General features: G+C 36.6%; 1 protein-coding gene across 1 annotated transcript in view; it reads left to right on the forward strand.

The window, feature by feature from the left end:
- LOC107754478 (platelet-derived growth factor receptor beta-like) overlaps positions 1-10,291 on the forward strand; it is a 22,556-nt gene extending 12,265 nt beyond the window's left edge. Inside the window, exons 9-18 of the mRNA XM_016570937.1 lie at positions 945-1,039; positions 1,131-1,263; positions 2,283-2,387; positions 2,472-2,582; positions 2,717-2,873; positions 3,778-3,944; positions 7,004-7,119; positions 8,432-8,554; positions 8,676-8,787; positions 10,048-10,291. Of these exons, the coding sequence (XP_016426423.1) occupies positions 945-1,039; positions 1,131-1,263; positions 2,283-2,387; positions 2,472-2,582; positions 2,717-2,873; positions 3,778-3,944; positions 7,004-7,119; positions 8,432-8,554; positions 8,676-8,787; positions 10,048-10,172 (1,244 nt within the window). The 3' untranslated portion in view covers positions 10,173-10,291. The remainder of the gene's footprint in view (positions 1-944; positions 1,040-1,130; positions 1,264-2,282; positions 2,388-2,471; positions 2,583-2,716; positions 2,874-3,777; positions 3,945-7,003; positions 7,120-8,431; positions 8,555-8,675; positions 8,788-10,047) is intronic.
- The last annotated feature ends 7,236 nt before the right edge of the window (positions 10,292-17,527 follow it).

Genomic DNA, 17,527 nt, shown 5'->3' on the forward strand with positions numbered 1-17,527 from the left:
ACGCGTGGTTTCGTTTACTACACACATACTGAAGTGCGCAGTGTTTTCAGCTTCTGCTGTCTCGCTAAATGAGAACATAAATACATGAACAACAGTCAGTGTCTGCTCTATTATAAATAATTTATATTTTAAAAATACCCAAAACAGCGGAATTACAAGATGGAAATATAGACTAGAAAGACATTTAAACTTGCACTGCCCTTACGTCTATGACATTGACTCACTGCGGAGTTGTTTTGGCAATCTTTCCAGCTCTTAACGCCGAATGTGCTCTTATGGTTTGATACATGATGGGCTAATGTAGAAGCAAATAACTTAAAAAAATAGCTTTAAATAACTTTTAAAAATAAACCCCTTTGTATTGCATTGCATATTGTATGTTCAGGAATGACAGATTGAGAAGCAGACATGCTATTTATGACTGGATGTAACTTTTCATACTTTGCAGTAAAAGCGGCTCTCCTATTAACTTTGTCCTATAAGTGCGGCTCTCGTGAAAAAAATTGTGAAGATCACTGCTATATATGATATGGAGCCTAGTTGTCTTGATTTTAAGTCACCTTAAACATTTTACCTTTTAGTTTTATCCCATTTTACTTTTCAATTTTGACATATTTGGGAGTAAATTAGATATTCAGTGAGAAAGAAATAACACAGGACATCGGTGATAAACCATAAACCGTCATGATATAATCAGGATGATTTAATGCCTCTATATGACTGAAAATACATCCAAAATTCACTTAATTTAAATATGTAAATAAATAATTTATTCATTCTTTTAATTTAAGATTGTACCTGGTGTCTGTTAGTATTTGACTGGATGGTGAAAAAAAGTGTTTCTTTATTAAGGTGGTTGAAAATGACACTTAAGATGTGAGAATCAGTATTTAATGTGTTTTAATGAAGATTTTGAGTTGATAAAAGCTGTGTTTTCTCTCCAGCGTTGTTTTCTCAGGTGGCCATTCTGGCCGCAGTCTTAGCGCTGGTGGTCATCGCCATTATCTCCATCATCATCCTCATCGCTGTGTGGAGGAAGGTCAGTGACTTCACATTCGGTCTGTCTGTCTGAGACTTAGCATTTAGATTTAATATTACTGGACTGGAACTCCACGTTGTTTTCCCTGCAGAAGCCACGCTATGAAATCAGGTGGAAGGTGATCGAATCGGTCAGTTTGGATGGACACGAGTACATCTACGTCGACCCCATTCACCTGCCCTATGACCTGGCCTGGGAGATGCCGCGGGACGGTCTGGTGCTGGGTGAGAGCGGGGCACACTTACTGAACACACACAGAACGCTGTTTAGAGTCCCAGCCTCAGAGGAGACAACAGAGCAGTGGATTTATTGATTCATTTACTGTATATTACGCTGCTGCCACACAGATCTAATATAAACATGTCATTTCTTTCCCAGCTGTTTACCTTCACAGAAATAAGCGACTATTTTTGTAACTTGTGCACGTTTTTAACATAAACTTGTGTGTGTTTGACAGTTTAAGCGCAATAAGATGTGAAAGAACTTAGTTTATTACTCACATGCTGTGTGACAGCCGCTTTCTGTCCGCGTGCTTCGGATGTGTGCGCTCAGATATCAGAAGTTTAAACTAATATGGTTTAAAACACATGGTTTCGGCGCGATACACATGATAATCAAAACCAAACTGATCAGGGTTGCCAGGTTTTCACAACAAAACCGCCCAATTGCTACTCAAAACTAGACCAAAACTAGCCCAATCTGGTTTCGAGTGGGGTCCCCCGTTAAACGTTCCGGGGGATAAAATACAGGGTTTTTTTTCAGTGTTCCCCTGGTAAATTCACATTTCAGGGGCTAAATATGATGTTATTGGGGTCGCTCCAACCCGCGGCAGCAGTGTTAAAGTAGCCCAATTCCGCAGGAAAACCGCAGACTTGGCAACACTGAAACAGATGTTTTTTAGCAGAGTATCAGCAATACCAGCTGTAAAGGCACAGCCCTATTCTGGAAAAGGGGGCAGGGAGCAGCAGCTCATTTGTATTTAAAGAGACATGCACGAAAACAGCGTGTTTATGCTTCCACTCAAAATAGGCATTTTCAAAATGATATAATAAATGATCTGTGAGGTACAGTATTTTGAGCTTAACTTCACAGACGCGTTCTGGGGACACCTGAGACTTATATTACATTTTGTAAAAAGGGCCATAATAGGTCTCCTTTAACAGCTATTTAGCAGCTTCCTAGCAAAAGCTTAAAACACCCGTGTCCATATGTTTTTGTACTGAAATGTGTGTTGTTTCTTCAGGTCGGACACTTGGATCTGGAGCGTTTGGGCGTGTTGTTGAGGCGACGGCGTACGGACTCGGCCGTTCCCAATCCGCCACTAAAGTGGCAGTGAAAATGCTGAAATGTGCGTGCGAGACACTCGGTTACATACACACGTATGTGAGTGTGATTGATAGTTGTAGTTAATCATGTTGTCTGCTCACTGCAGCGACGGCTCGGAGGAGCGAGACTCAAGCTCTGATGTCTGAACTCAAGATCATGAGTCATCTGGGTCCTCACCTCAACATCGTCAACCTGCTGGGCGCCTGTACCAAACACGGTGAGCAGACAGCAGGGGGTTAAGCAGTCAAACTGTCCTAGATGTTTAAAGCTGCTAAACTACTTAGGTCAAATATTTTGATGTGTTCTTTTCAGGTTTGTTGTATATTGTGTATTTATTTATTTGCTCTGCAGGTCCGCTGTATCTGGTGACAGAATACTGTCGCTATGGAGATCTGGTTGACTATCTGCACAGGAACAAGCACAGCTTCCTCCAGTACTACGCCGACAAGAACCACATCGCCAACGGCAGCCAGATCTGTAACGACAGCGATGTGCCGACCGGGAAAGAGTAAGAGTGCATTACAGACGAATGAACATGTGATTTCATTCTTCTGTTACACATATCAGTCAAAAGTTTGGAAGAATTAAGTTTCTGAAAGCAGTCTCTTCTGCTCACCAAGACTGCATTTATTTGATTAAAAATACAGTAAAAATTGTGAAATATTATTACAATTTAAAATAACTGTTTCCTATGTGAATATGTTGTAAAATGTAATTTATTCCTGTGATCAAAGCTGAATTTTCAGCATCATTACTGCAGTCTTCAGTGTCACATGATCCTTCAGAAATCATTCTACTATGCTGATTTGTGCTGCTTCATGTTTTTGTGGAAACCATGATACATTACTATTCAAAAGTTTGGAAATTAATACTTTTATTCATTAAGGATGCATTAAATTGATCAAAAGTGACAATAAGGTATTTATAATGTTACAAAAGATTTCTATTTCTAATAAATGCTGTCCTTTTGAACGTTCTACTCATCAAAGAATCCTGAAAAATTAAATGTTTCACAGTTTCCACTACAATATGAAGCAACACTAATAATAATCAGAAATGTTTTTTGAGCAGCAAATCAGCATATCAGAATGATTTCTGAAGGATCATGTGACACTGAAGACTGGAGTAATGATGCTGAAAATTCAGCTTTGCATCACAATAATAAATTACATATTAAAATATATTTGCATAGAAAACAGCTATTTAATTAATAATAATTTTAACTGTTTTTACTGTATGTTTAAACAAATAAATGCAGAAATGTTGAGCAGAAGAAGAATATTCCAACATTTTTACCGGTAGTGTATGTTTAAAATGAACATGAAATACTATGGTAAATATCAGTCATGCTCAACTGGAGCATGTGATGAAGAGATCCGAATGTAATCAGGTCATATATCTGTGCTCTGCAGATACGTGTCGTTTGGCAGCGAGCGTGATGGAGGATATATGGACATGACCAAAGACGAGCAGACCGAATACGTGCCGATGCAGGAGCTCACGGACACCATCAAGTACGCAGATATCCAGCCATCACCCTACGAGTCTCCTTACCAGCAAGACATCTACCAGGAGCAAGGTACATACTCCACCCGCTGCCTGCAGACCTTCAGATCAACTACAGCTACAAGCCTCTCAAAGCTCAGCGTTACTGGGATTTAATCAGTCTTCTTAGAACAGCATCTACAGCAACCACCCAGAAAACCTTCAATATCTATATAAAATTATAAATTCAATATATAAATTAGAAATATTAATTATAAAACATATAAAATTGTTCATTGCATTTATTAGTAATAATAATCAAAATACACAGTTATTAAAAAAAAAGTCCCCATATAGACACCTGTATAACATTATGCAATCATAAATTAAATATATTAAAATGCAATGCAATTAAAAGTGCAGATCTCTTTTATGCTATTTTATCATTTATGTAAAATATATAAAACTGTGCTTTTTTATTTCATTTATTATTAATAATAGTCACAATAAACTATTTCAGAAAAATATAATAATATATGTAAAATATATGAATTTAAATGTCTTAGAACTGCATCTACAGCAACCACCCAGAAAACCTTCAATATCTATATAAAATTATAAATTCAATATATAAATTAGAAATATTAATTATAAAACATATAAAATTGTTCATTGCATTTATTAGTAATAATAATCAAAATACACAGTTATTTAAAAAAAAGTCCCCATATAGACACCTGTATAACATTATGCAATCATAAATTAAATATATTAAAATGCAATGCAATTAAAAGTGCAGATCTCTTTTATGCTATTTTATCATTTATGTAAAATATATAAAACTGTGCTTTTTTATTTCATTTATTATTAATAATAGTCACAATAAACTATTTCAGAAAAATATAATAATATATGTAAAATATATGAATTTAAATGTAAATGATAAAATATATAAATAATGATATATTATATAATAATTATAAGAAACATTTCTGATTATAATTAATGCTGAAAACAGTTGTGCTGCTTCAATTTTTTTGTGGAAACTGCTAGGCAACCATTCAAAAGTTTGGGGTCAAGGACGCGTTAAATTGATCAAGTGACAGTACAGTCATTTATAAAGTTACAAAAGATTTCTATTTTAAATAAATGCTGTTGTTTTGAGTTTTCTATTTATCGAAGAATCCTGAAAAATAAGATGTATCACGTTTTCCACAAAAAAATACGAAGCAGCACAACTGCTTTCAACATTGATAATAATCAAAAATAAATATGTTAATTTAAAATATAAATGATATAAAACTTTGCATTTTTTTAATTGCATTGCATTTATTAATAATAATAATCACAATTAACAATTTCAGAACATCTTAGAAACACCTATAGCAACCACCCTGAAAACCTTAGACACCTATATAAAATTATGAATTAAATATATGATTAAAAATGCAATGCAATTAAAAATGCACAGTTTTATATATTTTATAATTTAATCACAATAAGCAGTTTTCTTCAATATTTAAAACATTCATTTGCTGAAATGACTGTCACAGGGTTTATAATCAGCACTGTCACACCTGGTTTATCTACATGAATTTGCATATAATTGATTCATCACAGCCCTTATTTATATTTATATTTGTATTTTAATATTGTGATATTGTGGTGATTCAGAGGAAGTTGAAAGCATAGTGTAAAGCCCCGTTCACACCAAGAACGATAACTATAAAGATAACGATAGATTCGAAGCGCACGTGCATCTGCCGCTTTAAATTCTTGAGCTCGTTACAGCAGGATGGATTCTGATTGGCTGTCAGTGTTTTATCGTTCATCAGCTGGAAAAAAATCGTTTTGAAAGTGATCCAAACGATATCGTTCCTCTGTATCATTATCGTTATAGTTGTGGTGTGAACTATGCTATTCTTTAATATTGAGAACGATTTTTAGAACTATGTCTTTATTGTTCTCTTTATAGTTATCGTGCTTGGTGTGAACGGGCCTTAAGACTGTAAGTCTCGTCTTGTTGTGCTGATGTACTGGAAGCTTCTCTAAACTTTTTTTCGCTGTGTGATCTTTGGCTCTGTGTTGCTGTGAAGGTCTTCAGGTTGAGCACAGACGCCGTCTGTGTGACATAGAGATCTCTTTCATAACTGATGCTCATTAAAGTTTCACTTCCTCCTCTGACAGGATGTGCCTTGAACTTCATGAAACACTTGAGGTTTCTGCACAATTTAAATATTATGACTAAAAGTCTCATTGTTTATTTTTGTATTTATTTATTGTTTGAGATGCGGTTTAATTTGAGCTGAGAGGATGTCAGGGTGAATTCAGCTCCTCTCGACCATAGAAAACCCTCATGAAACAAAAATATTTTATTCCTTAGTACTTTTGACTTTTTCCAGTAGAAATATCTATTTATTCTTAAATCATGATATATTCACTTGAGAAGCAAAATGACTTACTATTAAATCTTGTTTTAGTGAAAGTGCTAAAATAACTGAAACTAATAAATAAAAGTAATAATACTATAGAGATGTATTTAAAAAAAAAAAAATTTTACAAAAACAGACTAAATTACTGAAACTTTAACTCAATTTAATGACACAAATAAAATCTTATTCAAAATATTAACTTAAAAAATATTAAAATCTTGTAAATTAACTGAGTTAATGCTTAAGAATGGCAAAAAATCTGTCCATGGGATTAGAAAAATATATATATTTAAAATAAATGTAATCTGAAATAAAATATAAAAACTGTAACAAATGTAATCTGCAATAAAATATAAAAAACTGAAACTTATTTCATTTTAGCTAGTTGATAAAACAACATTTTTCATTTCATTTTCATAAAAACTATTAAAATGGGGAAAAAACACAACAGAATTATTAAAATATAAAAATAAAATCTAATTCAAAATATTAAGTGACTTAAGTGCTTAAAACAGGAATAAAATGTCAGTGGGTTAAGAAAAATAAACTTGTTTTCCTTTTGAATTAAGATTATTTTTTGACCCCATTGACAGATACAGTATTTGTCATTGTTTTATACATAAACACAAAGTTATCAGATCTTTATAATAAAAAAAAATACCATGGCACTGCATGTTTTTTGTGTTTGTAATCAGATCAAATGAGTGTGTGTTTATCACAGGACACAGGGTGGATCGGTCTCTGGTCATCAGTGATTCTCCGCTTCTGAGCTACACTGATCTCGTGGGTTTCAGTTATCAGGTGGCCAAAGGCATGGAGTTCTTGGCCTCAAAGAACGTGAGTGTCTGTCACACACAGTGTTCGAACTATACCGTGGACTTTGGGGGAGCCCACTTGTTTTTTTTTATTTTTATAACGGGGGGGTTCGTGCGCTTGTGAGGGCTTACAATGACTTACAAAGATACATAACAGCTACAAGTGTATGCACTACTTGCTTTATGCAAGCACTATATAGGATAAATCACTATACAGGACATCTGAATGAACACATATCTAAGACGTCCACTAAATGAGATTTTGTTTTTTCTGGTGACAGTTTTGTCTCTGAGGTGAAGCTAAACGCACACATATACAGGAAGTGTATACAAGAATGTCATTATTGAAATATTTAAACTGGAAAAAATAATTCCTAATGTTTTTTTTTTTTTCAGTACAAATTTCCAAACATTATTAAATAATTTACTTGAGACACAAAATTACTTGCGATATCGAGACTTAAATGAAGCGAGTTTATGATTAAAACAAGAACAAACATCTGAAAATGGGGTTAGAAAATTAAACTTGTTTTCCTTTTGAATTAAGTCTATTTTTCTGCCCCCATTTATGTATTTATTTGTTTATTTGTATGTTTTAAGCATAAACTCACTTCAATTTGAGAAAAAAACTGAAATGATATTAATAAAGTCATTTTGCTTCTAAAGCAAATTCATCTTAATTTACAAATGTTTACTTCTAATGGAAAACAAGACAAAATATTAAGAAATAAAGTTATTTTTATTTATTTATTTTTGCAGTCCAGTCAATGGATTCATTTGGACGATGTAGAAAAGCAATGTAATTCACATAAAATGAACAGTAAAAATACAGAATACAGAAATAATTGTTTAAACTTACTTTAGTACATTAAACATTTTTATAACAATGACCGTCTTGACTATAAATGTATTTATACACTTTACAACATTTCAACACATTTCACAGTCTGTCTCCACAAATGTGTATTATCTTCATTTCATATCAGTCCAGGATAAGTCATAGTGTTGCACGTCTTTAATAGGCTGCTTGCAAACGCTGAAAATAAAATCTGTAAGACAAGATCAAATTAAGAGTGGAAGAGTGTGTGGTGCTGACTATAGATAATGGCAATAGCTAGTAAAACTGCTGACCTGCCATTTCTAAACATTAGACCTAAAATTATAACATTAATCCAAGTACTCACCTTCCACCCAAAAGAGTCTGTCATGCAGGTTTTAATATGAACTCCATCACCATCTATTGACGGAAATGGGAAATGCATCCCTAGTAAGCTGACTAACCTTCTTCTTTGAAGCAATAAATAAAACTTTGTGTCTATCTGTCTGTCTGTCAGTGTGTGCATCGGGATCTGGCAGCAAGAAACGTCTTGATCTGTGAGGGCAAACTGGCCAAGATCTGTGACTTTGGACTGGCCAGAGACATCATGCATGACAACAACTACATCTCCAAAGGCAGCGTACGTATATCCGGCGGTTTCTACTGTCTCTACGACTGTAATAAAGCACAATAAAACCAACACATTCAATCAAACACACAAACTCTGATGCTGACTGAAGAGACTGTGTGTTTGTCCGCAGACGTTTCTTCCTCTGAAGTGGATGGCGCCGGAGAGCATCTTTCATAACCTGTACACCACGCTGAGTGACGTCTGGTCCTACGGCATCTTGCTGTGGGAGATTTTCACTCTGGGTCAGTCCGTTCGCTTATTATTATTACTCCACACTGACTATGCATTCATGCTATTGTGCAAATAAACATTAAATATTAATCTCCCAAATTAACAATAATATATGTATTACCTGAAATGTGTGTTCCGAGCAAGCATGGGTTTGATTTCCAGGGAATGCATGCATTGAAAACGTGTATAGATTGTCACTTTGGATAAGGCATCTGCTAAATGCATTAATCAGGGTTTTTATTTTATTTTATTAAAACTAAAACTAAAACCATAAAGCCTTTTTGTTACTTAAAATGAAATAGAAAAAACTTTTCTCCTTTTCTCATTTAATCAACATTTCTCATTTTCATTTAGTTTAAATTGAAGTACTAAAATAACTAAAATTAATAAATAAAAATTTATAAAAACCATAGAGATATATTGAAAAAAAATAATAAAAATGACAAAAACACACAACAAAATTAACTAAAATATTTCACTAAAATTTAAATAAAATGTATAGAAAGTATGAAATCTTATTTAAAAAAAAAAAAACTTTTTTATGAAAAAAAAAATAGTATATGAATGATACTGAAATAACACTGGTTTAAATGTAATGTGATGTAAATGACTTTTACTTTTGGGCAGCTGGAGTTGTATAAATGTAATATGTTTAACTTAACTAAAATTGAAATAAAAATATTATAAAAACACAAAAATGCACAATTACTTGAACTTTAAAATTAAAATATAAAGATAAATAAAAACAAATTAATAAAAACTATCATAGTATCTCAGTTACACTAAAATAACTCTGTTAATCTTTGTTAACATTATTAAAATTGTTCATTGCTAGTTCATGTTAGCTCTGGAGCATTAAATAATATAACAGATACAACTTTTGATATTAACAGTGTAATAAAAGTTGAGATGAACATTAACTAAAATTAAAATATTCTTTAGAAGTATTTTTTATTGTTAGTTCATATTAATGCAATTAACTTAAAGGCACAATATGTAAGATTTTTTTATTAAAATATCCAAGCGCGCCCTCTAGCGGTGAAAATTACATATTGTGCCTTTAACAACTGAAACCTTATTGTAAAGTGATATTAATTCTTTCATAAGTAATGTTTGTTTTTTGTCTTTAAGAGATTTAAAACAATTCATTTTAAACACAAGCACTCACCGTTGAAAAACACTAAAGCATCTGTTCTTTTTCTCCCAGATTTTCAGCTTTTTCGAAACGTGAAAATCTGTGTTTATTGGTGATTTTGTGTGTGATTTTGCAGGAGGAACCCCGTATCCAGACCTGCCCATGAACGAGTTGTTTTACAGCGCTCTGAAGAGAGGATACCGCATGGCCAAACCCTCGTACGCCTCCGACGACATGTATGTTCACGGCGTTTACTACTGACCTGAACGAAAGTGACATAAACATACAGGCTGCATGCTTATTATTGCACATATGCTTGAGTTATATATTCATATAGTAAATCACTCTGAAGATTGTGCACAGTAACAACAGGCAGGTTTGTTTTAAAAAAGAGATTCTGGAAAGTTCTTGTGGCTTTTGTGAATGAATGAGGGCGGATTTGGAGTAAAATGCTGGTGGTTTTGTTCCTCTGCAGTTATGAGGTCATGAGGAAATGTTGGGATGAGAAGTTCGAGAAGCGTCCCGAGTTCTCCTTTCTGGTGCACACCATGGGGAACATGCTGTCAGACGGATATAAAAAGGTTTCCTTTATGTTCCTTGTTTTATTTCCATGGCTACTGCATAGATTTGCAAAGAAATTCTAAATGGAATATTCATTTTCTCAGTAATTCTGTGGTGACGATTTTTGCTCAAATACTTTCTGAAACTACAGGAAGGCACATGCACAAAAACGCAGAATTGAAATTTAAATGAATGAGTTATCCATTCAAATGGCAGTGATTTTTAACATACAAATGAGAAACATACTAACACATTTTAAACAAATCTTCTGTTATGATATGAATAAACTGTAAAGTTTGGAAAGAAATGTGTAATTGCAATATTCCTCAACTTCTTTTCTAAACGTCATTCTCTGGTGACAACCAGGATTATTGTGAAGTAAAGCTATTTACAAAAATGTTACTTTAAATAAAACTAACATTAAATGAAATATTTCAGTTGGCTGACACAAATATTTTTCATTTTCGTTTAGTTTAACTTAACTTAACTTAATGTACTAAAATAACTAAAACTGAATAAACTAAAATTAATAAATAAAAAATGATTAAACTGTTTGGACATTAGAAAAAGCTGATAAAAATGACAAAAACGCACAACAAAATTACTAAAACTTTAACTAAATTTAAGACAGAAAATATAAAAATAAAATCTTTAAAATATTAACAAAAAATATAATAGTACATCAATGATACAAACATAGGCACCAATTCCGAAACCGAGCACCCACAAAAAAACATGAAATATTCTCCATTAACTTTAACCAATCAAAAAATTCAAGAAGAGTCCTCACATTGTGTCCCTGAGTCATAATACACACAAATGCTCTCTGTTTTATTTGAAAGACGCACAAAACGCGCACAAAAACACCTTTTATAAACCAATTTCAAAATTGTATTGAATGTGTAATTTGTCAAACGTGATGAAATCATCTTAATACCATTCAAATGAAGTGTGTGTGATCTTTTGTTTATTATATTAACAAGTTCCTTCTTGTTATACAAATGTGACCCTGGACCACAAAACCAGTCATAAGCGTCAATTATTTGAAATTGAGATTTATACATCATCTGAAAGCTGAATAAATAAGCTTTCCATTAATGTATGGTTTGTTAGGACAATATTTGGCCGAGATACAACTATTTGAAAATCTGGAATCTGAGGGTGCAAAAAAATCTAAATATTGAGAAAATCGCCTTTAAAGTTGTCCAAATGAAGTTCTTAGCAATGCATATTACTAATCAAAAATTAAGTTTTGATGTTTTGATATATTTACGGTAGGAAATTTACTCAATATCTTCATGGAACATGATATTTACTTATTATCCTAATGATTTTTGGCATAAAAGAAAAATGGATAATTTTGACCCATACAATGTATTTTTGGCTATTGCTACAAATATACCCCAGTGACTTAAGACTGGTTTTGTGGTCCAGGGTCACATATGTGTATTTAAATGTCTACAAATATATCAAACTGATTTGAGTTGAGGTAAAAGCATAGATGAAAGCATCCTCTTGTGTCTCCTCAGAAATACTCTCAGGTCAGCGACAGCTTTCTGAAGAGCGATCACCCTGCGGTGGCCCGTGTGAAGCCGCGTGTCCCGTCTCCGTTCCCGAACGCCTTCCCTCCTCAGTCTCCATCCTCAGATCCAAGCCCAAACCCGACCCCGCGCCCGCAGGCCGACGGAGAGCCGCACAACGAGTACATCATCCCCATCCCCGATCCCAGACCAGAGGAGGAGACCCAGGACGGGCCGGTGCTGATGGAAATCCCCTCGAGGTAACTCTGACTTCCTGTGTGCTCAAAAATAAACCAGACGATTATAAACCGCAGAGGATGAAGGAAAGATGAGCCATCGCCTCTTCCTCTTCCTTACAGGGGATCACTTCTCTTTTTATTTAAAAAAATGCATGATTAATCTGTTCATCTGTGCCAGTGGGGCAATTTTAACATAAGAACGAGAGCATGTACTTAAACAGTGATTTATTCATGTATTTATTTTGCATTTATTCATTTGGTAACATATGTATTTATAGTATAAATTTATTATGTGTGTTCAGTGTTTTTTTTCTAAATTATATTTATAAATCATGATCATTTAATATGATAAAATGTGATATAGATGTAATATTAATATATATATAATGTATTTTAGATTTATTCATTTGATCAAGCGACATAAGCATAAGTATATTATAAAAAATGGATTAATAAAATCTATCTATCTATCTATCTATCTATATAATATATTATAATATCTTATCAATATAGTGTTATACAAAGTTGTATTTTTTAATTTATTTTAATTAATTAATTAATTTGTTAATACTATAATAAATAGTATAAATATTTATGTAATATGATGAAATGGAAAGTATATATAATATAAATAACATTAATTTGATGAGTTATCAGAATATTTATCTATTTAATACAATATGTATGTATATTGTTTGCCTGTATATATAATATAATATAATATAATGTAATATGCATATTGTATTTGTAACAAATAATTTCACATTAATTATGAATCTGTTCCACTGATGTTTGACAATGACAGTGTGTCGCAATACTTGGTGACAATTTTCAGTACTACTTATACTGTTTTGTCATCTAGTTTTATATTACATTTGTTTAATTAGAAGAATTAATAACTTTTCTTTGAAGAGCTTTTATATGAGTGTAAAATGGTCTTTTTTTTTTAAAGAATGTGCACATTGTTAACAGCTCCTCCTGGAAGTTCAGACTTCATAACACTGTGTGTGAGTGTGTGTGAGTGTGTGTGAGTGTGTGTGTGTGTGAGAGTGTGTGTGAGAGTGTGTGAGTATGTGTGTGTGAGTGCGTGTGTGAGTGCGTGCGTGAGTGCGTGCGTGTGTGCGTGAGTGTGTGCGTGTGCGTGTGTGTGTGCGTGAGTGCGTGCGTGTGTGTGCGTGTGAGTGCGTGCGTGTGTGCATGTGTGCGTGCGTGAGTGCGTGCTTGTGTGTGAGTGTGTGTGAGTGTGAGTGTGAGTGCGTGTGTGCGTGCGTGCGTGTGTGAGTGAGTGTGTGTGTGTGCGTGAGTGTGTGTGTGTGCGTGTGTGCGCGTGTGGTGTGTGTGTTATGTTGTTAAAGGTGTTCTTCATCTCTCTTCTAAAGCTCGTTAGGTTCTGATGAGGAGACGGTCTCCATGGAAACCCCGAGCACCGAACCTGAGCGCGAGGAGCTGCTGCCAGATCATTCTGGAAGTCCAGAGGTGGAGGAGAGCTTCCTGTGACACACTCCTGCTTCCTGTCATCATCAAGTAATTTTAATGTACTTTTAAGCAGATTTTTATCAAATGCATCAGAATGATATGCTAGAGCCCTCATGTGCTCTTAAAGACTGTCTGTGAAGGTTGAGGCTTGAACCAGACCAGTTTTTCTTTGCTTTTGTATTCTTTTTTCTTGTATTCTTTTTTACTAAAGTGGTACAATGCAGTATCATAAACTGCAGAAAGCAAAGCTACAATCAGCTGATATGTACATTAGTTGGGTTACTTTTTGTGTTAAAATCATTCTCAGCATTTTGAAATTAAGTGCATATTTCATTTCTATATTCAGACAGCAGTCTGTGACTTTTTATTTTAACTTTAGACTTTTTTTGTCAAGATTCTTGTAGCAAACTTGCACTTTAATGTTTATGAATAATTGAAGCAAATAGATTATACACGTGATTATTTGTGATTTCATTTTCTAGTTTTACATTCTGTAAAGGGAAACGACAGAACCATGGAAGCCCGTTTCCACCACTGATTAAAAAAAAAAAAATGTAAATGCGACTTTTTATCTCAAAATCCTTTTTTTTACTCAATTCTGAGAAAAAAAACCATATAAACTCAGAATTCTGACTTGCGTTCTTGCAGTTTAGATTTTTTTTCTCTGAATTCTGAGTTTACTTATTGCAGTTTGGACTTTTTTCTTTTGCAATTATGAGTTTGTATCTCACAATTCGACTTTTTTCTTTTGCAATTGTAAGTTTATATCACAATTCTGACTTTTTTTCACAATTACAAGTTTGTCTCACAATTCTGACTTTTTTTCCTCACAATTATGAGTTTACATCACATAATTGATTTTTTTCTCTCAGAATTTACATCTCACAGCTTTGACAAAAACTCAGAATTGTAAAATGCCACAACTGTGAGATAAAGTCGCAGTTATCTTTTTTTTTTTTTTATTATTCTGTGGGAAACCATTCACAACGCAATGTTTTTATGTTTTGTGCAGCTACAGAATCAAGCTGTTCAGTGTGTGCTTCATACTAACAGTATATCTGAATTACTGAACATTAGAAAGTATATCTGAATGACTCATGGTACAAGAGAAAAACATAATTTAGCTGATGTTTTTCATCCAAAGCATTTTACATTCAAGATAATTTAACCTGCTCTTGGCAGGTGTCTTACACTGAGAAGAAATTTTAAATGCGGCCCAGGCATTTCATCTTCAAATTATTAGTTCAATATCATCCACACGATGTTTAAGTACTTACATTGAACTTTATTTTCATGCAAACACTTAATAACCCAAACACAGGTGTTCATAAAGGCTTCATCTTGTCTGTTCGTCTTGTTTTTTCTTGATTTTAACTGTAGGCATTCATATGTATGCACAAGACCTTATTAAATTGCGCATTTCTGTACATATATCACATAGTAAAGTTACACACTCTAAGGTACCAAAGCTTTATGTATGTTTACAAGTATATTTTTGTATAGATATTTTGTACATTGCTCTTTTACACATTCTATGTACTATCAAAAATAAAAAGTGTGATAAAGTCTGTAATCATCTGTCTGTCGGTCTTTATAAAAGCTCAATCGTTGCTCTTTCATGGCTCAGGAGATCTAATGGAGATATTAGTTCCCTTTCAGTCGGTCACTCTCGACGTCACATCGGTGACTGACGAATTGGGATCTCGCTTAGAGAGACCAATGTACTTCGAGTGTAAACTAAACGAGCCAATGCACATTGGCATGTGATTATTGCATCCAGCTGCCGCTGATCACAGCGTGAGTATAAGTAGGCAGCAGGTGCAGCGCATATTCAGCTTTTCGCTTCGGAGCCGAGCGGTTCTATCGTTCTGCTCCTGACCTTCTACGGTAGTGAAAACTATAGTCAAGCACGCTCTTCGTGGGCTCTCGTGCTGGTGGTACGGCGCTTCAGCGGCGGTGGTTTTCCCGTGTCGAGTGGGTTGCACACAACAGGCTGCACTACCCCTGTGTGTGTTGCAGACGGCCATCTCCCCTGTGCGCTTCAGCACACTAAAAGAGCAATTTCCATCTAAAAGAGCTTCACGGGTGGAACGTCTTTTTGAAGACGCGTCTTTTTAAAGATGTCTTACCACCCGTGTGTTTCTGGGTGCGGTCGTTACCTGGCGCCGGGTGATGGTCACGATCGCGGCCTCTCGTGTCTGGGCATGAAGCACGCTGAGGTGGCTTTCGTGGATGACTCATGCTCCCAGTGCGGGGGTATGACCATCTCGGAGTTGCGGACCAGACTCCGTTACCTGCAAGGGGGCGGAGTGCCCGTGCCACTGCCTAGATCTGGGGTTCCCTCTGGTGGCAGCCGGGGGTACCCTTTTTCTGGCAGTGGGCGGACTGGTCTCACGGTCACGGTGAGGAATTCCCCTCCTACAAGGAAGGGGATGCCCGAACCAGCCGGCACTTCGAAGCCAGCGGAGCCCTCGAGAGAGCAGGCTGGATCCTCCCGGGGGATACCACCTGTTTCTTCCGAGGCTCCCCCCGACGATCGGATGTCGGTCGCAGCATCGGAGGGTGAGCCAGACTTTTCTGGGGATGAAGATCCGTCAGCGTTGCCGCCCTCTGGGCGGCCAGCGGTGCCGGATACGGACCCGGAAATGATGGCTATGCTTTCCCGGGCCGCCGAGAGAGTCGGGCTCGAGTGGAATCTTCCACCGCGTCCCGAACCCTCAAGGTTGGACGATTGGTTTCTCGGGGTGGCCCGTGCTGGTTCTCAGGGCCCCACCCCAGGGAAGATTCGGCTGCGCTGCTCTCCTCCGGGACTGTAGCAATGCCTGAATTGGATCCGGAAATAACGGCCTCCACCGTGTCCCGAGCCCTCAAGGTTGGACGATTGGTTCTTCGGGGTGGTCCGCGCTGGTTCTCAGCACCCCGCCCTGGTGCCATTCTTCCCAGGGGTGCATGAGGGGCTTACCAGGTTGTGGATGGCACCTTTTCCTGCCAGAAACCAACTTGCTAACTCCTCCTCGCACACCACTCTCGACGGTGGTGCAGCTAGGGGGTATACGGGGTTCCCCCCGGTGGAGCGGTCGGTTGCGATGCAGTTGTGTCCTGATACCGCCTCCACCCGGAAGGGCGAACCGTGCCTTCCCTCCAGGGTCTGTAGGTACTCGTCTGGTCTGTGGAGCTGCGTGTAGGCAGGCCGCCCCGCCCGTCCAGGCCCCCATCAACCTGGCGGTGAGCAGAATAGCAAGAGGCCTCGGGACGGGCGAACCAGAGAGAGAGGGATGCACCTCTCCCTTCCCCGGAGGAGGGCTGGGTGGAGAATCTGGTTTCCAAAAATCTCGACAGGAGAGCGGTTTTCTCTGTCTCTGGGTCCCAAGAGGGCATGGAGAGTCGTGGATGGACCAACACCGGACCACACTCATCCTCCTCTCTCGCCAGCAGGCAGCAGCCTGGTCCAGCTTGTGTGGTGTCTGGGTACCTGGTTACCCATACCGTCTCGCTGGTTCCTGTGAACCATCAGACTCGGCTATGCGATTCAGTTCGCCTGGCATCCCCTCAAATTCAGCGGCATCCGCTTCACATCAGTGAAGGCGGCTGATGCGCCTGTCTTGCGTGCAGAGATCGCAGCCCTACTGGCGAAGGATGCAATAGAGCCGGTCCCTCCAGCCGATATGATGGAGTTGGATTTGGTCGAGCAAGCCTAATGCAAGGACGTGCTCAGTCGGTGTTGAACTGCCTGAATATGTTAAAGGGCAGGACAGCGGTCCCACTGAAACAGTTTCAGAGGCTCCTGGGGCATATGGCAGCTGCAGCGGCAGTCACGCCG

This window comes from Sinocyclocheilus rhinocerous, unplaced genomic scaffold (genome assembly GCF_001515625.1).
Source record: "Sinocyclocheilus rhinocerous isolate Xijiao unplaced genomic scaffold, SAMN03320098_v1.1 scaffold50, whole genome shotgun sequence".
Classification (NCBI taxonomy): Eukaryota; Metazoa; Chordata; class Actinopteri; order Cypriniformes; family Cyprinidae; genus Sinocyclocheilus; species Sinocyclocheilus rhinocerous.